The sequence below is a fragment of the Salmo salar genome, chromosome 05 (assembly GCF_965601325.2).
Source record: "Salmo salar chromosome 05, fSalSal1, whole genome shotgun sequence".
NCBI classification, from domain to species: Eukaryota; Metazoa; Chordata; class Actinopteri; order Salmoniformes; family Salmonidae; genus Salmo; species Salmo salar.
The window spans coordinates 83,244,815-83,271,144 of record NC_138295.1 but is presented as its reverse complement, the minus strand read 5'-3'; the positions used below and the strand labels follow the sequence as shown (position 1 = coordinate 83,271,144).

Sequence of the window (26,330 nt, the reverse complement as noted above, 5' to 3'; positions counted from 1 at the left end):
CACTGTATTTGCGTTAGTATGTATTTTCAGACTGACTGTGTGTTGCAGAGCCAGAACAACACCACTCCACCACGCTGGGATATTAGTCAGCCAAACTGCCTGGGTGAATGGTGATGTTATATATCTAGGCCAGACTGTGTACTTGGCCTATACAGAGAGATACCGCAGGCTGGCTCTTAACCAAATGATAGGGCTATGGAGGGGTGGTGAGTGTGTGGCGTTGACTACACAGTAGCTAGCTATGGAAATGCTCAGTCCTGTTGCCATCTACCAACTGACAGGTGCTCTATCTGGAGCCAACTAAAAACAAAGTGGTGCTTTAAGAGGGAATTATGCTGTTTTAAAGACACTCTTTTTAAGTAACTCTCCTTTAAAAAAAATATTTTAGAAGTAGTGTTTTCACATGCCAGGCTTGATACAGAGTCAGTGACAATGAAAATGGCAAAAAAAAATATTGATTTGATATAAATAAAAAAAATCTCTACTCTGGTTATAGATGATTAATTCAATTTCACCTGCTGCTGACCTCGTTTTGGTGTAATGAGCACATATTCTTGTTGACCAATGCTGTAATGCAGTACTCTTTCTGCTCTGTCCTCTGCAGAAAAGATGTGGGTTTACGAAGATTCTTCCCCAAGAGTTTGCTGGACTCTGTGAAGGTAGGAAGACCTTCTTTGCTCCCTTTCCCCATCCTGGGCGTTCTATCATAGGCCTCTGCAATCAGGGAGATGCCATTGTTCAGACTGAATCAGTATCATCACCTGGCTGGCTGGCTGGCTGGCTGGCTGGCTGGCTGGCTGCTCCTCATAGTCTTACCCCAGAGAATAGGTGTCCCAGTTCTGCACAAACCTCACAGTCCTGTTGGAAACCGTTCCGGTGGAATGGTCAGGCTCTCTCTTCATCCTTCATCCTCTCTGTTTCTGTGTCTGCCCTTACAGGGCTCCAGACTGCGACCAAATACTAACATTTTGCGACCCTTTGACTTGGCTGTACGAGTTAAATGTATTACTAGTCACACTGGTGCGATCTGCACATTCAACCTGGTCACCTCAATCAAAACGTCTTATTTTTGGGGCAAATAAAACCATGAATTTGTCAAACAGTAAAGTGCATTATCCTCATGACTCCTATAATAAAAGTGTTGTCCCTGCCGCTGTGCCCGGCTGCTGGCATGAGCAAGCCTTTCACACTCTCTCTCCCCCTTGTGCACTGCCAAAATGCCTGCCTCCCCCTCCCATGGATGCTTGCTTCCAGCACACCAAACCCCAACCCCTGTCACTCAAGCAGGCAGCACAGTTCTTCCATAGAGAGTGTAAATAAAAAGGCCTAGAAACTGCTTCTCCAATAGAAATCCCAGATCACGCTTGTAGGTGATGTCGTGGCGACATTATCTAGCTTAGCTCATGTGCAGAAACATGTCATCAGGTCTAATGGTCGTGTCGCACCGAACTTCGCATGTGCAGGTCATCAAATCAAAGGCAATTCTTCGATATACAGTTGTTTTTTATGAAAATGAAAACATGTCAGTTTGTCAAATTAGGTTTTTCCTTTAGATTTAGAGAAAACCCCAAACTGCGATGTTGGGCCTCTGGGTTTAGAAACTCTGTGGTTCCTCGCTGTTTACATTCTCTCAGCATGCTATCAATGCATGCACTCAACAGATTCTTCCAAAACAAGAAGGATACCGCTTTCCGAGTAACAGCATGTGACCAAAGACTGGTATTTGCGACTTTGATGTGCCATCTTGGGCATTTCATGATTATGACGAGGATGGATTGATTCAATTTATTCTGTTTTAACACCTTAACATGATTAATTCTTGATATGAATCCATGTGTTTTCTGTTCTGGACTATTTGTTTGTGTGTCTTGCTCTCTGCAAAGCACGAGTCAGTTGGTTTTAGGAAGCTGGCATATGCCTAAATTAATGCTAATCGCTAACTAGCTAAAAGCCATTTAGCTAATGTACTGAGCTAGGGGAGAGCAAACAGGATCTCTAATACATTTTTACATTTTAGTCATTTAGCAGACGCTCTTATCCAGAGCGACTTACAGTAGTGAATGCATACATTTCATACATTTCTTTCTCCATACTGGTCCCCCGTGGGAATCAAACCCACAACCCTGGCGTTGCAAACACCATGCTCTACCAACTGAGCCACACGGGACATAATAATACAGATTGCTACTAGCCAGCAGTGGTGGTTCTGTAAGTCAGGGTGTTGTTTGTCCAACGGTATGAATTAGAGAGCCTATATTCTTTATCTCTTTGTCTACATATAACATCATATATCAAATGTAATTAGGGTCCCCTGGGAAACACTGACCAACACTTTGGTTCCAGTGGTGGTCGGTTTCGTTTAAGATGAGGGAGGACGATTCTTTTTTTTATATGCTTGGCCTTATTTCTGTTACAGTATGTTGGATGACTGTCATTCATATTCCATTCAACCAGCTCAATGTAACATTGATAGGTTTAGGCTACTTACTACATGGGTACTACCAACCTATCCTATGAATGAAGGTGGTAATTTCCTTTAATGTTCTCAGGACATGCGTCGGTAGTACCCTATTGACCATCAGGTCCTAATGGCCTGGTACTCATGGCTCTACTGTCCCTCCATCAGGTCCTAATGGCCTGGTACTCAGGGCTCTATTGTCCCTCCATCAGGTCCTAATGGTCTGGTACTCAGGGCTCTACTGTCCCTCCATCAGGTCCTAATGGCCTGGTACTCATGGCTCTACTGTCCCTCCATCAGGTCCTAATGGCCTGGTACTCATGGCTCTACTGTCCCTCCATCAGGTCCTAATGGTCTGGTACTCAGGGCTCTACTGTCCCTCCATCAGGTCCTAATGGCCTGGTACTCAGGGCTCTATTGTCCCTCCATCAGGTCCTAATGGTCTGGTACTCAGGGCTCTACTGTCCCTCAACCACTCTGACATCAATGCAAATGCAATGGAAATTCACATCAAACACTGATCATCAAAACAGCATCAATTTGAAGAAAGAAGTGCAAAAGCAGGTTGAAACTGAGTGTAAAACATGGTCGTTGTGGATGTTGTTTCAAAGCCTAATGCAATGAAATTTACAATACTTTTTAAGGTAATGATTAATTCAGAACACCCATATGCTTATTAGACCTTATGCATAGATATTATGCATATGCATAATCTGAATCTGAGGTTTATGACCCCAAGCCTGAAGAAAACCCTGAATTAAAATGAAGATTGTGATGTTATACAATACACAGACTACCGCATATTACACATGGCAGAAAAACATAAAACAAAACTGATTTAAGATCTTTGGTATATAAATGGGCTAGCCTATTCTCCAAAATTAAACACATTTGACTAATGGCCTTTGAGTGTGGACTGTATCATTATGCATACTGTATGTACTGGTTACCTTATGCTACACTCCAACATTTCTATCCATGAGTCTGGTAGAGAACGTATAGCCCTAAGTGATGCTGTTGGTTCATTGATTGTGCAGGGCGGCTTACAGTTAGTTTACAATTATAGCGAATTTTTTTATGATTTGGAATAGCCTAATAGTAGTGATTATTTTTTTGTGTGTTTTTTCATAATTAATTGGGTGACACATTACCTTTAGCTATACAGAATATCTCACCACCGTGCATTTCCATCTCCTCCTCTCTCTTCTTTCCTTTCTCAAGCATGCAGAGGGGCTGTCAACAATTTAGTGAAATGTGTTTTGTTGCGAAAACATGTTACTATCAATGTTCCTGAAGAGTTTTCACGAGGTTTCCAAATGTAAGCACTGGGTAGCTGCAGGAACAGGGTTAGAGAGGCCATGGCATACAGAGTTTGGGCAGAATATCACCTGTAGCACAGCGGGAGGCTACATGCTCCTCGAACAGTAGTTGATGTGTGGAGTGAAGTAAGTGTTGTTATATTTATTCACAGCTGCTCATATGAAGCACAGCTCTGCTATAAACACAAGTAGGTTTTCCGGCATCATTGAAAGACTGACCGTCGCGAGTGCAAAGACTGACCTCCATTCACTATTGGAGTGCATACGGATTACATGTCTTTTTTCCCCTGTTCCTGTTCCTGCCCATTTGATAATGGGACATTCTAAATCTAAACTAATTTGACATATTAGTAAAGACAAGATTCAATTGAGAATAGTCTGCTGGGTGAAAATATGATGACTTGATGAGAGAACAGCTGTGCAGACTGAGGTAAGGATTGGAGCACAAGCTTTATTTTTTGGACTTTCTCAGATCATCAATAGCCTATAGTCACATCATGCAGCCAATATATGTTTTGATTTCTAAGACATTCTAGTTTTGTATCGTTCACAACCAAAGTTGCCAAGTAACTCTAAATCTAGTGTATAGGACCTGTTTCAAATGATCACTTTTACACTCAACATAGCCACTTCATATGCGCACTTGCTCCAGAATGGGAAAAATATCCTTTCTGTGTTATTCAGCTAAGTTCAATTATATTCTTCTAACTATTAAATCATATATAAAATAATGGCATGGGACTTATAAGCATATCTTGTCTACTAAATGAACAAGCCTACAGTCTGGTATGGAGCATAGCCAGATAACATACAGTAGCCAACTCATTCTGTTCTTCTGAAATACTTTTTACTCAGATCATAATGTTTCTTTAGACCTGACTAAAATAAATAATGGATTTATTGTGATGGTGTATAATAGATTGATTTATTAGAATTTTTGAATTTAGATGCTCCAAAGGGTACACATCAGCTTGTTTATGTTAATGAACTGTCAACTACCGTGAGACCGGCGGTCTTTTGCATGACAATAACCGGCTGACAGAATTTCATGACCGCCACAGCCCTATGCAAGACAAAATATTTAAGTGCCTTTGAACGGGGTAGGATAATAGGTGCCCGGCGCATCGGTTTGTGTCAAGAACTGCAAAGCTGCTGGGTTTTTCACGCTCACAGTTTCCCCTGTGTATCAAGAATGGTCCACCACTCAAAGGACATCCAGCCATCTTGATACATATACTGTATCTACCTGAAAATACATGATCTAAGTGATTGATCATTGGTGTTCTGCAGTCATAAAGCCTTATTTACTTTGAAGAACTACTAAAATTGTCACGGTTCTCGTCGGTAGAAATGGACCAAAACGCAGCAGGCATGCGGTTGTTCATTTTGAACATTTATTCACTCCAAAATGAACACAAAAATAACAAAAGTGAACGAACGATAAACTGACAGTCCTGTAATGTAGACATACACTAAACAATCTCCCACAAATGACAAACACACCCTAATATATGGGACTCTCAATCAAAGGCAAATAGACAACACCTGCCTTCAACTGAGAGTCCCAACCCCAATTAACCAAACATAGAAACAGACACACTAGACTCAACATAGAATACATGAAAACCAAACAGTGCCCAAAAACCCCGGAATACTTAAATCAAATGCCCCTTCAACAAACACACCACCCCGAACCACATAAAACTAATACCCTCTGCCACGTCCTGACCAAACTACAATACCAATTAACCTTATACTGGCCAGGACGTGACAAAAATAGTGATTTTGTCAGACAGCATAGGCAGCAGCTCTATACAGATGAGTTGATGAATTGGAATGAAATAATAAAGTCATCAAATAAAACAAATATAATATACACAACAACTGAAATATTTTATTGAAGTAAAGTAATGTGAATAAATTATGGTTACTAAGTGATCAGCAGTAATGGGCAGTCACTACCATCATGGGACTTTTAGTTATTGTTTTATTCTGCATTCAACTCGCATAATGCATAGTGCATTTAATGTTAAACATTTTTTTTACCGTGATTTAAAAAAAAACATGGAACCGAAACCGAACTGACCTCAAAAAGCGCTAATCGCTCAGCACTATTGACTAGGATCATTCAATCTCTCTGTCGATAAGTCTAATGATGCTATAACTTCTAACAGTAACTGTATCCACTGGTGAGTTGGTAGAGAGTGAGGTGATTGCCATCTAAGAGCCATCTTTTTTTGCGGCAGTGCTGCCTCAAACACATTGACTTAGTTGCTGAGACACAAAGACACTGATAAAATGAAAGATACACTGGTACCTAGACCCCCTAACTGACAGCCGACCTGAAAAATGGACCCCCTAACTGACAGCCTCCAATTACACATGCCTGAATCCTCAGCGTACATTACATTACTGTCTGGTACACCCAGCATATCTCCTTCCCGCTCCTCACTCCCAGGACCCTGAGTTTCTCCTGATCCACCTATACTGACCAGAAAAAACTCCAAGCATTCGTTGTTAAAGGACACACATCACAAAGCATCACATTGTCATGAAAAACAAAACAAAAAACAGACACCTGTCCCTCAGTGGAGGCTGCTGAGGGGAGAACGGCTCATATTAATAATGGCTGGAACAAGCTTATGGAATGGCATCAGACACATGGGAACCAACCTCCTGTGCTGTCCCTCCTCCCTCCCTCATCTCTACTTCTCCTCCTCCTGAGTGGTCCTCCTGGATGCTCCTCCTGGTCAGCGGGGGGTAGCGATGAGCTGGTAGTGACGCGGCACGTTAGTGAAACTGCTTAACTCTGGGCTGAGGTCAATGCTGTCAGGTCCTCCAGGGCAGGAGAACGAGAAATGTTGCAACAGAGACACCAGGAACAGAAAGATCTCCATACGAGCCAGAGACTCTCCCACACAGGCACGCTTACCTGCAGAGAAAGCCAAGAAGGCGGGGTTCTTCTGGAAGTTTCCGTTCTGATCAAGGAAGTGATTGGGATTGAAGGTTGTGGGCGTGGCCCAGTGGTCCTGGTCTCTCAGAACAGAGTGCAGCATGGGAAGGATCACGGTGCCCTGAGGGATAGTGTACCCTCTGAATGAGATATTCTTGGTCGCATAGTGCGGGAGGTTCAATGGGACAATGTCCAGGAAGCGCTGCACCTCGTGGATGATGGCTTCTGTGAAGGGGAGGGACTTCCTGTCCTCCATCTGAGGGACACGCTGTCGGCCAATCACTGTGTCGATCTCCTGCTGAACGTGCTCCTGAATGTCGGGGTATTTTAGGAGCAGCATGAAGGCGTATCTGAGAGTGGTGCTGGTGGTCTCTGTTCCTGCAAGGAAGAGGTCCAACACTGTGGACACCAGGTTCTCGTAATGGAACTCAGAGGAGGACACATCCTTCTCCTGCTTGAGTCTGGTGAGGAAGCAGTCTGTGAAGTCTCTAGGGTTGCCTGGGTCAATGGTCTCCTGGTGCTCGTGGATCTTTTTCATCACAAAGCCTCTCAGCTCGTCCATCTGGCTGAACACGACTTGCTGCCGACCAGGCAGGCGTTCCATCAGCCAGGGGAAGATGTTGTACAGCTGTCCGCAGGGGCTGCTTCCAAAGCGCAGTACAGCTGAGAGGATGTTGAGCAAGTGCAGGAAGTTGTCATCGTCATAGCCGAAGCGCTGGCCGAACACCAGAGAGCAGATGACGTTGGACACGGTGCGACTCAGGAATGGATGAGGATCGAAGGGCACGGCTTTAGTGGCGTCCAGACTGTCTATGAGGTGTTGGCTCTCCTCCTGTATCCACTCCTCCATCCTCTTACGGCCCATCCCAAAGTCTCTCAGCGTGGTCAGGGTGAAACGACGCAGCTGGTGCCAACGCTCCCCATTACTGATGGCCAGGCCGTATCCCCTGGTAACTCGGACCAGGAAGGGGACAGGAGCGCGTCCTGTGAAATCCTCAGCCTGGTCCACCAGAGCCTCCTTGACTGCCTCGTACCCCACCAGCACCACGGCTCGCTGGGGCCCAAGATACACTGTCATCACTGGCCCATACACACCACTCCACTTGGTGAGGGTCTTGAAGGGGGCCTGTTTGTCAATCTGATGCAAGTTGCCTAGCAGCGGCAGGGCGCAGGGTCCTGGGGGTAGATGGACATGTCTCTGTCTCCTCAGCCTGAACAACCACAGTAGAAGCAACAACACCAGGCCTCCCAACACCACGCTACTACACATCTCCATTGTTCCAGCCTGCAAAACAAACAACGTCTCTTGTTATTGTTCTTCTTATGTAGTACTATATTTTATCACTCCAATATGGTATCCTTCCGCGCGGCAGGATACATTCAGAGTAAGGATTTTCTGATTAGTCCTGTGTACCGGGTTATGCTGCGGCTGCCCCCCCTTAAATAGCTGCAGCGGCACTACTTCCACCTCTTCTCTTTCTCTGCGCATTCCTGAGAGGATTCGCTAGGTAAGAGCTGTATCTTAGTGTATAGGGCAGACGTATACCCACAGCTATTCAATAGCTTGGAGCAGGTAGCTAGCCTCTCCATCTGGGTGCTCTGTTGTCCCCCTCCAACCCCCATCCTCTTTTCCCTTAGAAACTCACATACAGCTCTATTACACTGCTGGTGTTACACAGAGAGAAACTACCATGTCCAGTATGGTGTTTCGCTGTGAGAAAGGCAAGGTGTCTCTGCCCACAGGTGTCTCAGAAGGCGGAGCCCAGCAGTCAATCTGAAACACACACAGCAAATCTGCCGTCCCATGCACAGAGACATTAAACACTGGACACTTCCTTTTATACTGTTTTTCACACGGGTGTATTTATACACTGGACTTTTGACATGTTATTATTCTAATATAATTACTACTGTACATTGCATTTTTTTGTTAGTGTTTATACACACCGCGTATTTATATACTAGACTCTTGACATAGCTAATATACAGTATTTACTAGGGGTGTAATGGTTCGCTAAACCCACGATTCAGTACATATTGCGGTTTTGGAGTCACGGTTCTGGGTATGATACAGCGGAAAAATGAAATTCCAACTGTTACTGTAGTTAATTTTAGCTGTTAATAAATACACATTTTAAAAAGCATCCTATTTTTGGCCCAAGTCCAGTTTCTGTGACATCATTCACAATGTTCCTGGCATTGTCTTTTGTGACAGGGATTGTTATGTTGGGCCTCAAGTAGAGGTCTAAAAGGTTGGACCCGTTCCAAAATTACCTTGGGCTTTCCCACCCGGCCAAATATGCATAAATACATTTTTCAATGTAGACAAGAGACCCGTTCCGACAGGACCCGAGGACGACCAGTTCCGTATAGACGTGGTTGGATCAGAGTGAGGGAAGCAGCAGAAAAGTCCATTTGTAAGCTACTTTATTCACCAGAGCTGATATAGCGTGAGGCAGAGCAGGAGGAGGAGGGGCCTTGCGAGGAAGAGGAGGGGCCTTGTGGTGAGTCTACTGTGAGAAAGTGAAACAGGAGCAAGGAGGAGGGAGGGAGAGGCAGCAACCACCGAACTGACTTGCGCTAGTAGACTGACTTCTAGCTTGTCATAGCTAGATTGTTTATCATCCAATATGATTACGTAGAACCTGTCTTGACTGCATCAAACCTTGAGAAGCTAGTTGGCTAAGATAGCTAGCTAAGTTAGCTAGCCAGATAGCTAGGCTAATTGAGTCTTCATGTGCTTTCTCCCTGTCCTACAGCATTTTTCTGCACCCGCTATAACATCTTCTAAACTATGTACGCAGCCAATACACTTTCATTTGATTTGACGTGCTTGCCGCCGGCCTTGGCAGCCTCTCACAGTCCCAAAGAGCAAACAGAGATAGGCAGGTGGAGCTCCCACGGGTACTGAATACATTGCTGGAGGGCTACGAACTCCAATTCCGTTGCCGGTACCGTATCAGTTCTGGTGCCTCTGTCTCAGGGTCTTCTGGTGTTGAAGCCCTGGTTGACTGAATATTTCTGAATGGGTTCAGATGAAAGAAGTGTCGACCTCCATCCTAACTCCTCATTCTGGACAAGGGTTCTGTCTGAGTGAAGTGTGAACCGGCCATTACAGTTGTCCACATACGCTTCTTGCGCTGTTGCTGGTTAACTAGGGGCTTCCCCCAGCGTGTTTGCTCGGCTGGGGCAATGGACACTTAATTTCACAGACACAGCCAATGCAAACGGTTTTATCGGCTTTTATTTGCTAGGGTGAGAGAGTTCTGCGCCAGGTCCTATCCGAACAGACTCTCATGTTGTTACTGCAGCATTTCGGCTGGCCGGCAGGCCTTTGCCTTTAGCTGTGGTGGCGCATTCTTTTGGAGGAGTTACTACCTCGTGGGTCCTGCTCAAAGGAGTTCCCCTCTCAGACGTTTGCGCCTCGGCCAGTTGGATGCTGTCTAGCACATGTTGACCCCACCTATGTGGTCGGGAGGGCTGTTCTTCATGTTGTATCTGCTTCCCTGGGAAGGGGAGGAGGGACACAGCAAACAGGACTGCTCTGAGCTCAGTCCGGACTGGACTTTGGTCTTTGTCTGACCAAAGACTAGTTCACTGATTAATCTGGTACTGTGATACCATATTGGAGTGATCCAATATAGTGCTACATAACAAAGGCAACGTACAGTATGTAACCATGGTTATGGGAGGTATTGGATTACTCCAATCCTTTTTGTCGGTGATCTACGGCGCCTCGAAAAAGGACACGAGGTGGAAGTAGTGCGACGGCAGCTATTTAAGGGGGGCAGCCGCAGTACCATGGTTGTGGTCAATTCTACAAATTACATTCTAATTCAATTCTCTCTCCCTGTAAATTAAATTTAATTCAATTCAAAATTCAGGTCAGTTTTTTAATTTGGAGATAATTCAATTCCTCAAAATTCCAATGTTTGATAAATTTCAAGAATTGAACTCCCAATTCAATATTATCCACAACAATTCCACAAATTCAAATGTAATTCCCTCAGGCTTTCAAGCTCATCATGTCACTGTTCAGACAGCCTACAGTAGCTATACTGGAAATATAGGAATACACTCTTAGCACCTTTTTTTCTATGTAGAACCTGTTATGGTTCTCCGGTTGTCCCCATAGGAGAACCCTGTGAAGAACCATTTTTGGTTCCAGGTAGAACCCTGTTGGGTTCCATGTAGAACCCTTTCCCCAGGGTTCTACATGGAACCCAAAATAGTTATACCTGTAACCAAAAAGGGTTCTTCACAGGGTTCTCCTATGGGGACAACCGGAGAACCCTTTTAGGTTCTACATAGAAAAAAGTAGCCTAGATTATTTTATACAAATCCTACAGAACAGTTTGATACTATGTGCATTATTTCCATTAACTGGGAAATGTGAAAATATTACATTCCAAAGATTAAATGTTTTTGGAATTATAATTCAATTCCAAAATGATAAAATCCAAACTGTCTAATTTCAATTCAATTCAAATTCCATAACTGAAAAGAAAAAAAAAATACAAAAATTGAATAAAAAAAAAGATTCTCCACTTCATGAGTGAAATAAAGAATTGAAATGGAATTTCTAATTAAATTGGAATTGACCCCTGGACTTACCTGAAAATCCTTACTCGGAATGTATCCTGCGGCACGGAAGGATTCTATATTGGAGTGAGCCAATAGCTCACATAACCGTGTTTACATACTTAAAGAAGAAACAATAACAACAAAGGTTAACCCACCTATCTATCTTTAGTGTTTTCCTTCTCTCTGTGTTGTTTTCTGTCTCTGTTGCCTGCCTGACTGGTGTGTGTGTGTGTGTGTGTGTGTGTGTGATGCAGATGTTTGCAGAGATAAGGCTGTGTGTTGGAACTTACTGTACTGGAACAGAAGTGAACAACGGATTATGTGATTGGCTGCTGAGTCGTGCTGACATACTTTACACAGATTGCACCTTCACCCCAATCCCTTCCTACTTTTTAGAATCTGAGGCCAACATTAACAAAGCAGATGACAGTGCAGAAATCACCAGGAGCGGAAAGGACTAATACTGTGTCTGTCTAGGTTTAAAACTTTTATTTGTATTTTTTATGAAACACTTTTCCCCCAATTATGTGTATTTTGACATGGCTATAGGCCTATGACCAGGGTGGAAGACAGGTCAGATGTATTCAGGATGACTTCGTTACTGGACAGTAAGGTCCAAAAGTATTTGGACAGTGACACATTGTTTGTTGTTTTGGCTCTGTTCTCCAGAACTTTGGACTTGAAATGATACAATGTCTATAAGGTTAAAGTGCAGACTGTCATCTTTAGGGTATTCATCCATATCAGATGAACCGTTTAGAAATTACAGCACTTTTTGTACATAGCCCCCCCATTTTAGGGAACCAAAAGTGTTTGGACAAATGTATTTATAAGTGTATTAAAGTAGTCAAAAGTTGTGTATTTGTTCCCATATTCCTAGCAAGCAATGACTACATCAAGCTTGTGACTCTACAAACGTGTTGGATCCTTTCACAATTTGCTTTGGTTGTGTTTCAGATCATTTTGTGCCCAATAGAAATGAATAGTATTGTAAATACTTTTATTGTAAATAAGAATAGAATATGTTTCTAAACACTTCTACGTGAATGTGGAAACTACCATGATTATTGATAATCATGAATGAATCATGAATAATGATGTGTGAGAAAGTTCCAGACATACAACGATCATACCCCTTACCCGGTTCACTTCCATGCTCACTGAAGACCGTGATAATACTCCATGCTGCTGGCTGTTTGAGATGCTTTAGAAGCCACGTTGATGCTATGGCCAGATCATACCCCTTACCCGGTTCACTTCCATGCTCACTGAAGACCGTGATAATACTCCATGCTGCTGGCTGTTTGAGACGCTTTAGAAGCCACGTTGATGCTATGGACAGATCATACCCCTTAACCGGTTCACTTCCATGCTCACTGAAGACCGTGATAATACTCCATGCTGCTGGCTGTTTGAGACGCTTTAGAAGCCACGTTGATGCTATGGACAGAATCCACTTTGAGAAGCAACTTCTTGCTTAAGTCCTCCTTCCATTGTTGTTAGCCTTGGAAATTCTCAGGGATGAAATGTGCCCCTCAGATTGCTGATTGACGAGTAGATGCCCAATTCGCCCGCCTCATTCTCACAAACTTATCCAACTTATTAGGACGTTTTTCATTGTGTGCAAAAAACTTCACCAAACTATAAACTTCACTAAACACTAAAAGGTTGATCAAAAGGAAGATGATGAGTAAAAATGCAATTGCTAGCTTGATACTGTTACTGTCTTTACACCTACGAACAAACCCACGAGGACTGACACGAAAGCTGAGCTTGGCTATGTATTTCCCCACCGTGTGACCCAGGAGGACACGAAGGCTGAGCATTTCCCCACCGTGTGACCAAGGAGTACACGAAGGTTGAGCTTGGCTTTGTATTTCCCCCACCGTGTGACCCAGGAAGACACGAAGGCTGAGCTTGGCTTTGTATTTCCCCACTGTGTGACCCAGGAGTACACGAAGGCTGAGCTTGGCTTTGTATTTCCCCACCGTGTGACCCAGGAGGACACGAAGGCTGAGCTTGGCTTTGTATTTCCCCACCGTGTGACCCAGGAGGACACGAAGGCTGAGCTTGGCTTTGTATTTCCCCACCGTGTGACCCAGGAGGACACGAAGGCTGAGCTTGGCTTTGTATTTCCCCACCGTGTGACCCAGGAGGACACGAAGGCTGAGCTTGGCTTTGTATTTCCCCACCGTGTGACCCAGGAGGACACGAAGGCTGAGCTTGGCTTTGTATTTCCCCACCGTGTGACCCAGGAGGACACGAAGGCTGAGCTTGGCTTTGTATTTCCCCACCGTGTGACCCAGGAGGACACGAAGGCTGAGCTTGGCTTTGTATTTCCCCACCGTGTGACCCAGGAGGACACAAAGGCTGAGCTTGGCTTTGTATTTCCCCACCGTGTGACGCTGACTGTAGGGCGTTATTGGATTGTTTCAGAAGATATAGCTGATTTGGAGAAAACCTCAAGCCCAACTTTTAAAACAACATTACAATATTATTAAAATTGATTTAAGAGTTTGTAATTTGGAATGTTTTCTTTTGGTGCTCTAAGTTACTATTAAATGTGTTTCTGGCATTGAGAAATAGGTGCAACACTCACATTAATATGAATCGACATGTTTTCTGTTCTGTGCTGTTAGTTTGTGTGTCTTGCTCTTTGCAAAACGCTGGTCAGTTGGTCTTAGGAAGCTTTTGTAGGCCCGCGGATCAATTTTACAAAACAAAAGAAGAAAAGAAATCTGGGTCTTAATTCACTGTTGAGAGTTAGAAGTTTTGAGAAAACAAGGTGCTATTTCTAAATGTGGTTGTGCATCAGCAGTTATTCTCTTGTTATGTCACTCACTGACAGTCACTCAATTAGCCCATGTCCCCTAACCTTTTTAGATTGGTAAGTTAGTCTAGCCAGCTATCTAACATGGTCGAATTACCGACCACTCTAAAGCTTAGAAATGTCACTTAGGGCCCCCCAAAGTCTAGGGCCGGCTCTGACTGCATGTGTTTGTATGGATGAGGGTACGCAGACCCGTGAGCCACTGTGGCCCTTCATGATGAGTTCCGATTTTTTGTGTCCCCCACCCCAATCAAAGTTGCCTATCCCTGTAATAGAGCATTGTGACTTTAAATCAAATCACATCAAATAGTATTTGTCACATGCGCTGAATACAACAGGTACCTTACAGTAAAATGCTTACTAACAAGCTCTTTCCCAACGATGCACTTTAAATTCGAAAATAGAAACATATGAGAAACTAGATGGTAAATTTCCGTGAAGAAACATTTGTTGAAGTCAAAGAAGTTTAAAACATTGTTCTTAAGAGAAGCAGTGACATATAGTCAAAGTTAATTCTAATAAAATATCAGGTCTGACTACTATCTCAACCTTATTCCTTTGGAGTGTGGGGCAGTTAGATCACCTTTCATCACAAATAACTACACTCTGACTAATACTTCTATTCAATAGGACTTTTAGCTTATTATTTGGGGAAAGAAATATGATTTTGACATTTTGACATTTTACTCATTTAGCAGACGCTCTTATCCAGAGCGACTTACAGTAGTGAATGCATACATTTCATACAATTTCATACATTTCATTAAAAAAAAAAATTCTGTGCTGGAAGAAGTTTAAAAGTTTGTTGCTGTTGAAGAATGTAGGCTGGTGTAGTAGAGGGAGGGACTGTTTTATACATGGTAGATAGTAACCTTCAGTGGGAGACTAGGTGGTAGTAGTGGTAAGTAGCCCAGAAGTACTGGTAGCAGTACATTGCAGTAGTAAAAGTGAATGTTTTAGATAGGTAGGCCATGGGTTAGCTATAGTAAATGAGGTCGCTAATTTGGTTAGTTAGTTGTTATACTGGGTTAGTTTAATGAGTTGGGGTGAGCTTTATGCCTCCCCCAGTGCTATAATTTGGTTAGTTAGTTGTTATAGCGGGTTAGTTTAATGAGTTGGGGTGAGCTGTATGCCTCCCCCAGTGCTATAATTTGGTTAGTTAGTTGTTATAGCGGGTTAGTTTAATGAGTTGGGGTGAGCTGTATGCCTCCCCCAGTGCTATAATTTCGTTAGTTAGTTGTTATAGCGGGTTAGTTTAATGAGTCGGCGAGAGCCTTATGCCTCCCCCAGTGCTATAATTTGGTTAGTTAGTTGTTATAGTGGGTTAGTTTAATGAGTCGGGGTGAGCTGTATGCCTCCCCCAGTGCTATAATTTGGTTAGTTAGTTGTTATAGCGGGTTAGTTTAATGAGTCGGGGTGAGCTGTATGCCTCCCCCAGTGCTATAATTTGGTTAGTTAGTTGTTATAGCGGGTTAGTTTAATGAGTTGGGGTGAGCTGTATGCCTCCCCCAGTGCTATAATTTGGTTAGTTAGTTGTTATAGCGGGTTAGTTTAATGAGTTGGGGTGAGCTGTATGCCTCCCCCAGTGCTATAATTTGGTTAGTTAGTTGTTATAGCGGGTTAGTTTAATGAGTTGGGGTGAGCTGTATGCCTCCCCCAGTGCTATAATTTGGTTAGTTAGTTGTTATAGCGGGTTAGTTTAATGAGTTGGGGTGAGCTTTATGCCTCCCCCAGTGCTATAATTTGGTTAGTTAGTTGTTATAGCGGGTTAGTTTAATGAGTCGGGGTGAGCTGTATGCCTCCCCCAGTGCTATAATTTGGTTAGTTAGTTGTTATAGTGGGTTAGTTTAATGAGTCGGGGTGAGCTGTATGCCTCCCCCTGTGCTATAATTTGGTTAGTTAGTTGTTATAGCGGGTTAGTTTAATGAGTCGGGGTGAGCTGTATGCCTCCCCCAGTGCTATAATTTGGTTAGTTAGTTGTTATAGCGGGATAGTTTAATGAGTCGGGGTGAGCTGTATGCCTCCCCCAGTGCTATAATTTGGTTAGTTAGTTGTTATAGCGGGTTAGTTTAATGAGTTGGGGTGAGCTGTATGCCTCCCCCAGTGCTATAATTTCGTTAGTTAGTTGTTATAGCGGGTTAGTTTAATGAGTCGGGGTGAGCTGTATGCCTCCCCCAGTGCTATAATTTGGTTAGTTAGTTGTTATAGCGGGTTAGTTTAATGAGTCGGGGTGAGCTGTATGCCTCCCCCAGTGCTATAATTTGGTTGGTAGAATATATTTCGATTCTGATTTCAGATTTAAATAGCAGAGAAGTAGATGAAGTTTTTACATAAGTTTTTGGGAAAGCGGTCAATTCTGAAAACACACGTTTATATTAACAGTGTTGCACTTTTCACGTAGCCTAATTTGGGCCAGCTAAAAGCCTTACCACCGATCATGCAACATTGTGGACTAAACGTTCAAATTCTGTTGCTGCAGGATTATTTTACTTCAGCAATACTGGTCAAATGTAGATCCTACATCTGTATGTGTAAGACACTGCAACTGAGACTAACTGGTATCAGGCTTTGAATTATGCAACACCATGAACGATACCGAGACGCAACTGAAAATGGATGGTTCACTCAGTAGGCTTTGTACACTAATTGAGCAGACTGACAGCGATTATTTTGTTGTGTAGAGATGTGCACAGGATAGCACTCGTATAGGATCCCAGAGCCCATCATGTGACTAATTACCTTGATTGTTGTTATCCAATTAGGCAGTTCATAATTGATGCTCCGCCAAGTTAATATTTGCATAATTAGAACATCTTGTTTTTTTTTACCCATGTCAGATTCATGTAAATGCTTTCAAGGATCAAATGAGGTGTCATCATCCTAGAAAATCAGATTAGATTCAGCAATTTGTCTTTTCCACTTTTTGAATTTCAAAGCATAGATTTGTGATTTGTTTGGCATTTTTCTTTGAAATGCTTGTAATTAGTGGGAGTGATGGAAGGAGAGGGTGGCAGAGACAGATAGAGTTTCTGCTTTCACAGGATGCAGCTGATCTTATTGTCATGACTCATTATTGGGCTGTGGTGTCAGAGGCTCCTGGTGTGGATGTGTCTATGAGTCATCTGATAGGATGCTGATGAATGACTCTTCTAAGGAATAGTAATGTTTACAGTTGACTTTATGTTGAGAGTCAATCCAAACACATACTGTATGATCATTTAGTTCTGTTGATGATTTTTTGGTAATCACTATTTGTAGGTGTAGCCTTATAATTGATAAGGATGTTCACTTTTTCATACCCTCAGTCTTTATTTGTTGTTAGTAACTTTCTTCTGCCAAGACATGTAGGAGTCCTTACCCTTTGTATCTCTCTCTCTCTCTCTCTACTCTCTAAGGCTAAACCACTAAGGAAACTGATTCAGCAGACCTTCAAACAATTTGCCAACCTAAACGATGAACAGAGCATTCACAAGTTCTTTGAGATCTTGTCTCCCATTTACAGATTCGACAAGGAATGTTTTAAATGTGCCCTTGGGGTAAGTAGGCTAGTGATAGACATTTCACTATCCCACTGTGATAACGGTTGGCTGTCCTCAGGGAAACCCTGGCTGGCAGGGTTCCAGACAGGAAGAGCTCAGCTCAGTAGCCTTCATGATGTGTTTCACAGTGACACCTGCTGGGCATGACAAACACTGTTGCTTCTTTCATCTGTCTGTCTGTCCATCGCTCTCTCTCTCTCTGTCTGTCTGTCTGTCCTGCCTGTCTCTATGTCCATCTCTCTGTCTGTCTTCTAGTCCAGTTGGATTATCTCTGTGGAGCTTGCCATTGGACCTGAGGAGGGCATCAGCTACCTGACAGACAAAGGATCGACTGTGAGTACTGCTGAGTTATCAAGGCTTTCTTTATTTACCTTTTATTCACATTCTTCTGTACATTTTGTAGAATTGCATTTCCTACCCAATTCAGGTCTTATTCAGTCGTTCAGTGATGTTCAGGCTAGCCAGGAAGATGACTACCACCATGGATGTTTCATTCTGTGCTTTCTGTTCTGTCCGTGTGTTCAGCCGACACATCTGGCCAACTTCACCCAGGTACAGACCATCCAGTACTCCAGCACAGAGGACAAGGTGCGCCAGGGGATGCTGCTGCTCAATGTGGCTGGAGCCCCTGAGGTACAGTGTGTGTCTGTGTGTGAGCGTGTGTGAGCGTGTGTGTGTGTGTGTGTGTGTGTGTGTGTGTGTGTGTGTGTGTGTGTGTGTGTGTGTGTGTGTGTGTGTGTGTGTGTGTGTGTGTGTGTGTGTGTGTGTGTGTGTGTGTGAGCGTGTGTGTGAGCGTGTGTGTGAGCGTGTGTGTGAGCGTGTATGAATTCAGTAACATGCCCTGCAGTGGCCTCAGTGAAGTTATTTCCAGCACTGTAGCTGGTTGACAGATGAGGAACTCTGAGCAGTAAACACTTGATTGAGCACTAAGGGATTTTCCAAAGGAAGAAGATGTACCCCTCATACTAGCAAAACATACTCCTCCCTGCATGGGATCTTTGATGGACTGTGTGTGTGTGTGTGTGTGTGTGTGTGTGTGTGTGTGTGTGTGTGTGTGTGTGTGTGTGTGTGTGTGTGTGTGTGTGTGTGTGTGTGTGTGTGTGTGTGTGTGTGTGTGTGTGTGTGTGTGTGTGTGTGTGTGTGTGTGTGTGTGTGTGTTCGTCCTCTCACTTCTCTCCTTTGATGTGCTGTGCTTTGTCCTAACTGGAGGTCTCAGCTGGAGGAGGTAGCCCTGCTGATGAAGCCTCTTTGTTGCCTAACTGTGTCTGTCTGACTGTGTCTGTCTGACTGTCTGTCTGACTGTCTGTGTGTGTCTGCAGCCTCTGACGGTGACCACAGCGTCTCTGAACACGGCAGAGAACATGGCTGACCTGATAGACGGATACTGTCGCCTGGTCAAGGGAGTCTCCCAGTCCTTCATCGTCCGTGTTCAAAAGGGTACGCTAACACTGCTCCTGACACCTTTACACTGAGTGGAGGGGTTTTACACACACCCACAATAACAACAGGATCTGGATAAAAACAAGGCCGAAACAGAGAAAGAGGGAATGTCTGAAAAACAGTGAGCAGACATTCCCCTTTTCCTCTATGTAGTGGAAGTTCAGACTGACAGCCATGCTGCTGTGTTGTGTACTGTGGACAATGGACTTGACTGTGTTAGAGAAGTGGTGGAAAGAGCTCCAGACTCCACTGCACTGAGGCTGGATTGTAGTGTCACAGATTGATAGATGTAATAGGATTTATTTGACCTTTATTTATACAGGTATGTCCATGAAGAACACATTCTTATTTACAATAACGACCTGTCAAACACATCAATAAATAACAATTACACCATGCACGTCTATACACACATCAACTACACAATACACGTCTATTCACACATCAATTACACAATACACATCTATATACACATCAGTTACACAATACACATCTATATACACATCAATTACACAATGCACATCTATATACACATCAATTACCAAATACACATCTATATACCCATCAATTACACAATACACGTCTATATTTACATCAATTACACAATACACATTTATTTACACATCAATTACACAATACATGTCTATATTCACATCAATTACACAATACACGAAAAGAAAACCCAAAACCCAAAAAATAAAACATAATCATATGGCACAAACACATTCTTCAGTAAGTTAGCCCACATTCATCCACGACTTCATATGTTTTGTAATCGATTTTCATTTGAGATTATAGATGTGGTATTAATGTTGTAATAGCATCATGTTTTTCCAGGAAGTCAGCCCAGTAATAAACACATGGCTTTATGAGAGGCAGTTATAGAGCTGTTGAGGGACTGCCATTTCATTTCTCCACTCCATTTCTCCAGTCATTTGGAAAGCTGAACGCAACAAATCAAATTGCCTGGAAACAGCTTTCACTACTATTCATTTCACTCAAGGAATTCCGTCTTTTTAAAACATGAATGAATTCACAAGGGAGAAAGAAGTATCCATTCAAGGCATAGGCTTTTAAGGGCTCTTCTCTGCTTTAGGCTCATATATGAAAGAATGTTACATATTTGATGTCTAATATTATTAAATGATATTAATAATGATGAATGTGGGCATTAGGATGGATGCTGTTTATGGACTGTAACGTTTCTGCTAACCCTACATCTAACTGCCTCTGACTATCACCAACAGAGGGAGAGAGAGCTCTACCTTCCATCCCAAAGTCCACCCCAAAGTAAGTTCATGTCTCTCTCTCTCTCCTCTCTCTACTCTATATCTCTCCTCTCTCTCTCCTCTCTCTCTCTCCATCTCTCTCTCTCTTCTCTCTCTCTTCTCTCTATATCTCTCCTCTCTCTCTCCTCTCTCTCTCCTCTCTCTCTTCTCTCTCTCTTCTCTATCTCTCATCTCTCCTTTCTCTCTTCTCTTTCTATATCTCTCCTCTCTCTATCTCTCCTCTCTCTCTCCTCTTTCCTTTCTCTACTCTATATCTCTCCTCTCTCTCTACTTTCTCTCCTCTCTATCTCTCATCTCTCCTTTCTCTCTCTCTTCTCTCTCTATATCTCTCCTCTCTCTATCTCTCTCTCCTCTCTCCTCTCTCCTCTCTCCTCTCTCTCCTCTATATCTCTCCTCGCTATCTCTCTCCTCTCTCTCTATCTCTCCTCTCTCTCCTCTCTATATCTCTCCTCTCTCGATCTCTCCTCTCTCTCCTCTCTCTCTCTCATCTGGAATGTTTCTTCCAGGCAGCATATCAGGTTTCAGTCAGGTGCTCTGAAAACCAACACAAGCCTTGCTCCCCACCTACCGCTTCTTTTTGGCAGAATCATGAGGAATCTATCTGACCCTGTTTAGAGTTCCTGTCTCCGACCCGCCCATCTGACCCCCTACCCCCCTTTAACCATATCCTCTTGGAAGTGCTGAAGGGCCTACTTATTGGGATCCCCCTGCAGCACCCCTGTCAAACATGCCCTGCCAGTGAATGGAATGGTCCTGGGACTGTCTATAACAGAGCCCAGTCATAGTGCCACAGTGTGGACAGGCCAGTCTGTCTTTCTGTTCTGTTGTCTGGTGACTGGAGAAACAATCCTTTCACAGGGAAATGTACAGCATTCATCTGTTCAAACCTTTATTCCACAGAGTCTCCAACCATGAGAAACGTCTGGATGGGGGGGTCCGGACACGGGTCGCATGTGTCTCAGGTAGGACCTTCTCACTCTCTCTTTCTCTTTTCACGTCTCCTGGGTTTAGTGTCAGATGAGGTTCAGTATCAGATGAGGTTCGGGGTCAGATGAGGTTTGGGGTCAGATGAGGTTCAGTATCAGATGAGGTTTGGTGTCAGATGAGGTTTGGGGTCAGATGAGGTTTGGTATCAGATGGGGTTTGGTGTCAGATGAGGTTTGGGGTCAGATGAGGTTTGGTGTCAGATGAGGTTTGGAGTCAGATGAGGTTTGGTATTGTACTGGGACTGTGAAGCTGTTGATACATTGTCTTGTTGGGCTTTGCCATGATAACGAAACAGCTTTCCACACAGAAGCCTTTACTGAAATCAGTATCTGCCATGTTAACTATCCCATAATTCACTGGTTTATTAGTGCATGCAGTGGTGACAGACAGGATGCAGAGATGTCAGTAGAATACTTGTGATGATTGACAGCCCATCAGTCAGCTAGATGTCTGACATGTACTTTGATGTGAGCACTCTGATGCACCGGTGGAGTTGAACACATAGTATGAGTAGAATAGTGAAAGTAGATATTGCTCCCTCTTCCTACACAATGTTCACCACATCCTAGTGGGCTGTTGAAGCACCATATGGCACCACAAGCTAGTTACATTACATGTTATAGTCTTCTGGTCCTATCTGGCGATGCCTAGTTAGAGTCCCAAATGGGATCCTATCCCCTTTATAGGGCACTACTTTTTACCAGGGGCCATAGGGATCCGGTCAAACGTAGTGCACTATATACAGTAGGGGATAGTGTGTCATTTAGACACATCCCTAATCATTGTCCCGTTAGAGTGCCCTGCTGGGGACACAGCTCTATGACTGCTGCACCACGACAGAACTACCGGAGGAGCTTTTTCTATCCTTGTTGACGGTTTACTGTCACACGTGTGAAGGAAAGCACGTAAACTGCAGACAACATGCCGTGTCCCAAACATGGCACAACAGCAGAGCTTGTACATTGGTTAAGAAACAAGACGTTTTTTTTAGACGTGACCCCATCCACCAAACACGGTTGAGGCAGACCAGAGAACATTCCTGAATTGTCTTTTTGTGGTTGTGTAAGGGCATAACATAGAAGAGTGATGTGGTTTGTTGGTTATCTAGCTGTTATGCTGGTGCATTCTAGCCTAGATTTAGGTTCACATTTTTTGGGGGGTTTTAATTAATTGGCACCTGTAAAACATCACAATGAATCAACCATCCGTCTGTTATCAGACGGCTCTGTAAAACATCACAATGAATCAACCATCAGTCTGTTATCAGACGGCTCTGTAAAACATCACTATGACTCAACCATCAGTCTGTTATCAGACGGCTCTGTAAAACATCACAATGAATCAACCATCCGTCTGTTATCAGACGGCTCTGTAAAACATCACAATGAATCAACCATCAGTCTGTTATCAGACGGCTCTGTAAAACATCACAATGAATCAACCATCAGTCTGTTATCAGACGGCTCTGTAAAACATCACAATGAATCAACCATCAGTCTGTTATCAGACGGCTCTGTAAAACATCACAATGAATCAACCATCAGTCTGTTATCAGACGGCTCTGTAAAACATCACAATGAATCAACCATCAGTCTGTTATCAGACGGCTCTGTAAAACATCACAATGAATCAACCATCAGTCTGTTATCAGACGGCTCTGTAAAACATCACTATGACTCAACCATCAGTCTGTTATCAGACGGCTCTGTAAAACATCACTATGACTCAACCATCAGTCTGTTATCAGACGGCTCTGTAAAACATCACAATGAATCAACCATCAGGACCAGACCAGGCCAATGGCACAAATTACACCCAAGGTTCCATTTCACCAGCCAGCCAAGTACTGTCTGGCTCTGGCAATACATCCTCACCCCACAGCACCTCATCTATCAACTTAACACTGTGTCAGTGGGCACAGGCCTGTGTGTGTGTGTGTGTGTGTGTGTGTGTGTGTGTGTGTGTGTGTGTGTGTGTGTGTGTGTGTGTGTGTGTGTGTGTGTGTGTGTGTGTGTGTGTGTGTGTGTGTGTGTGTGTGTGTGTGTGTGTGTGTGTGTGTGTGTGTGTGTGTGTGTGTGTGGACGTGTTTAACTATTTAACTAATAGTAAACAAACAAACATTTGAACAACTGGGGGCATTTTGTTAGTCGCCACAAGGTCAAATGCTATTTCCAGGAGGTTTAGGGTTAAGATTAGACTTAGTGTTAGAATTACGTTAAGGGTTAGGAGCTTGGTTTTTGGGTTAAGGTTAGGGTACGGATTATTATAAATATTGTTATATATATATTTTATTTAACTAGGCAAGTCAGTTAAGAACAAATTCTTATTTACAATGACAGCCTACCAGGGAACTGCCTTGTTCAGGAGCAGAACTACAGATTTTTACCTTGTCAGCTCAGGGATTCAATCCAGCAACCTTTCAGTTACTAGTCCAACACTCTAACCACTAGGCTACCTGCCACCCCAGGGGTTAGGGGTTAGGGAAAATAGGATTTTGAATGGTACTGAATTGTGTGTCCCCACAAGGTAACTGTAGCTATGCAAGACTGTGTGTGTGTGTGTGTGTGTGTGTGTGTGTGTGTGTGTGTGTGTGTGTGTGTGTGTGTGTGTGTGTGTGTGTGTGTGTGTGTGTGTGTGTGTGTGTGTGTGTGTGTGTGTGTGTGTGTGTGTGTCCTCTCCTTCCTATCTCTCCAGTTTAAATGTCACTGAGCTCTTCCCCCAGTCTCTGGCCCGTATCACAGTAGAATGTTAATGACTACTGGGTGAGTGTCAAATAAAGAGCTGATTGAGAGGGTGGATGGAGCAGGGAGGAGCAGGGTGGAGCAGGGTAGAGCAGGGGACAGACAGGCCTGTGTGCATATGGTCCCATTGACAGAGCACACTCAGAACAAATAGAGAGATGCTTGTGTGGAACTCGAGTCCCCCCATATGATCATGATGGTACTGGGGAGAAGTCTTGTTGTGGCACCCTATTCCCTATATAATGGCACCCTATTCCCAATATAGTGCACTACTTTGGACCCTGGTTGAAAGTAGTGCACTACATAGGGAATAAGGTTCTGAAGACCCATGCTAGATAGGCTCAGGCATCACTGTAGTTGAATGTATTGTCATGTTGTATAACTCTCTTATTCTCTTGTCATTATAACACGATACGGTTGTAAGGTTCAGTTGATATAGTTCTGATGCAGAATGTTTAGATGAACGTTGGCTCCGTCTCTTAGATATAGTTCTGATGCAGAATGTTTAGATGAACGTTGGCTCCGTCTCTTAGATATAGTTCTGATGCAGAATGTTTAGATGAACGTTGGCTCCGTCTCTTAGATATAGTTCTGATGCAGAATGTTTAGATGAACGTTGGCTCCATCTCTTAGATATAGTTCTGATGCAGAATGTTTAGATGAACGTTGGCTCCGTCTCTTAGATATATTTCTGATGCAGAATGTTTAGATGAACGTTGGCTCCGTCTCTTAGAAGTGTTTGTTTTCCTCTCTTCTCTGAGTGGTCATGGACTTTGTATGACCCTGATAAAATGAAATCTCTCTGCAGACTTTGTATGACCCTGATAAAATGAAATCTCTCTGCAGACTTGGAATGACCCTGATAAAAATGACCCTGATAAAATGTAATCTCTCTACAGACTTTGTATGACCCTGATAAAATGAAATCTCTCTGCAGACTTTGTATGACCCTGATAAAATGAAATCTCTCTGCAGACTTTGTATGACCCTGATAAAATGAAATCTCTCTGCAGACTTTGTATGACCCTGATAAAATGAAATCTCTCTGCAGACTTTGTATGACCCTGATAAAATGAAATCTCTCTGCAGACTTTGTATGACCCTGATAAAATGAAATATCTCTGCAGACTTTGTATGACCCTGATAAAATGAAATATCTCTGCGGACTTTGTATGACCCTGATAAAATGAAATCTCTCTGCAGACTTGGAATGACCCTGATAAAAATGACCCTGATAAAATGAAATCTCTCTTTAGACTTTTTATGAACAGGATAAAATGTAATCTCACTGCAGACTTTGTATGACCCTGATAAAATGAAATCTCTCTACAGACTTTGTATGACCCTGATAAAATGAAATCTCTCTACAGACTTTGTATGACCCTGATAAAATGAAATCTCTCTACAGACTTTGTATGACCCTGATAAAATGAAATCTCTCTACAGACTTTGTATGACCCTGATAAAATGAAATATCTCTGCAGACTTTGTATGACCCTGATAAAATGAAATATCTCTGCGGACTTTGTATGACCCTGATAAAATGAAATCTCTCTGCAGACTTGGAATGACCCTGATAAAAATGACCCTGATAAAATGAAATCTCTCTTTAGACTTTTTATGAACAAGATAAAATGTAATCTCACTGCAGACTTTGTATGACCCTGATAAAATGAAATCTCTTTACAGACTTTGTATGACCCTGATAAAATGAAATCTCTCTACAGACTTTGTATGACCCTGATAAAATGAAATCTCTCTGCAGAGGATGAAACAAAATAATTCAGCTCAGCACAAAAACTGCACCAGGACTTCCATTCCAATGTTGTTCAACTAACTGAGATGCTCTCTGAAGTTACATTTAGAAGTTACACTTCCCCTAAACCTTTCGTTTCTCTGTCATTTGTGTGTGTGTGTGTGTGTGTGTGTGTGTGTGTGTGTGTGTGTGTGTGTGTGTGTGTGTGTGTGTGTGTGTGTGTGTGTGTGTGTGTGTGTGTGTGTGTGTGTGTGTGTGTGTGTGTGTGTGTGTGTGTGTGTGTGTGTGTGTGTGTACTGACTTGGAAGCCTCTTACTATCAACACCCTTATCAACGTCTGGGGGAATCCCCTGAGAGATAATAAGAAGTGGCTTCTACTTGGTTTTCACCTTTAAACTCGCTATTTTGCTGTCAACTTTCTCTAAGAGGGCCAG

General features: G+C 43.2%; 2 protein-coding genes across 8 annotated transcripts in view; one reads left to right on the top strand and one right to left on the bottom strand.

The window, feature by feature from the left end:
* The window catches only part of LOC106593695 (focal adhesion kinase 1), a 135,461-nt gene that overhangs the window by 55,202 nt on the left and 53,929 nt on the right, over positions 1 to 26,330 (top strand). For all 6 annotated transcript variants that reach the window (XM_082975746.1, XM_082975747.1, XM_082975743.1 and 3 more), the window contains 7 exons: positions 605 to 659; positions 17,540 to 17,680; positions 17,939 to 18,016; positions 18,209 to 18,316; positions 19,003 to 19,120; positions 20,371 to 20,413; positions 21,313 to 21,374. In XM_082975746.1, coding sequence (XP_082831872.1) covers positions 605 to 659; positions 17,540 to 17,680; positions 17,939 to 18,016; positions 18,209 to 18,316; positions 19,003 to 19,120; positions 20,371 to 20,413; positions 21,313 to 21,374 — 605 coding nt within the window. The remainder of the gene's footprint in view (positions 1 to 604; positions 660 to 17,539; positions 17,681 to 17,938; positions 18,017 to 18,208; positions 18,317 to 19,002; positions 19,121 to 20,370; positions 20,414 to 21,312; positions 21,375 to 26,330) is intronic.
* Positions 5,150 to 11,616, bottom strand: LOC106592081 (cytochrome P450 2F3). 2 transcript variants are annotated; one of them, XM_045697756.2, is made up of 2 exons: positions 11,345 to 11,616; positions 5,150 to 8,015 (listed from the first exon to the last, which is right to left on the bottom strand). In XM_045697756.2, the coding sequence occupies exon 2, from the start codon at positions 8,004 to 8,006 to the stop codon at positions 6,528 to 6,530; it is 1,479 nt and encodes a 492-aa protein (XP_045553712.1). In that variant the 5' UTR covers positions 8,007 to 8,015; positions 11,345 to 11,616; the 3' UTR covers positions 5,150 to 6,527. The 2 variants fall into 2 exon arrangements, with proteins under 2 accessions (XP_045553712.1, XP_045553721.1); XM_045697765.2 differs by having other exon boundaries at positions 11,470 to 11,616.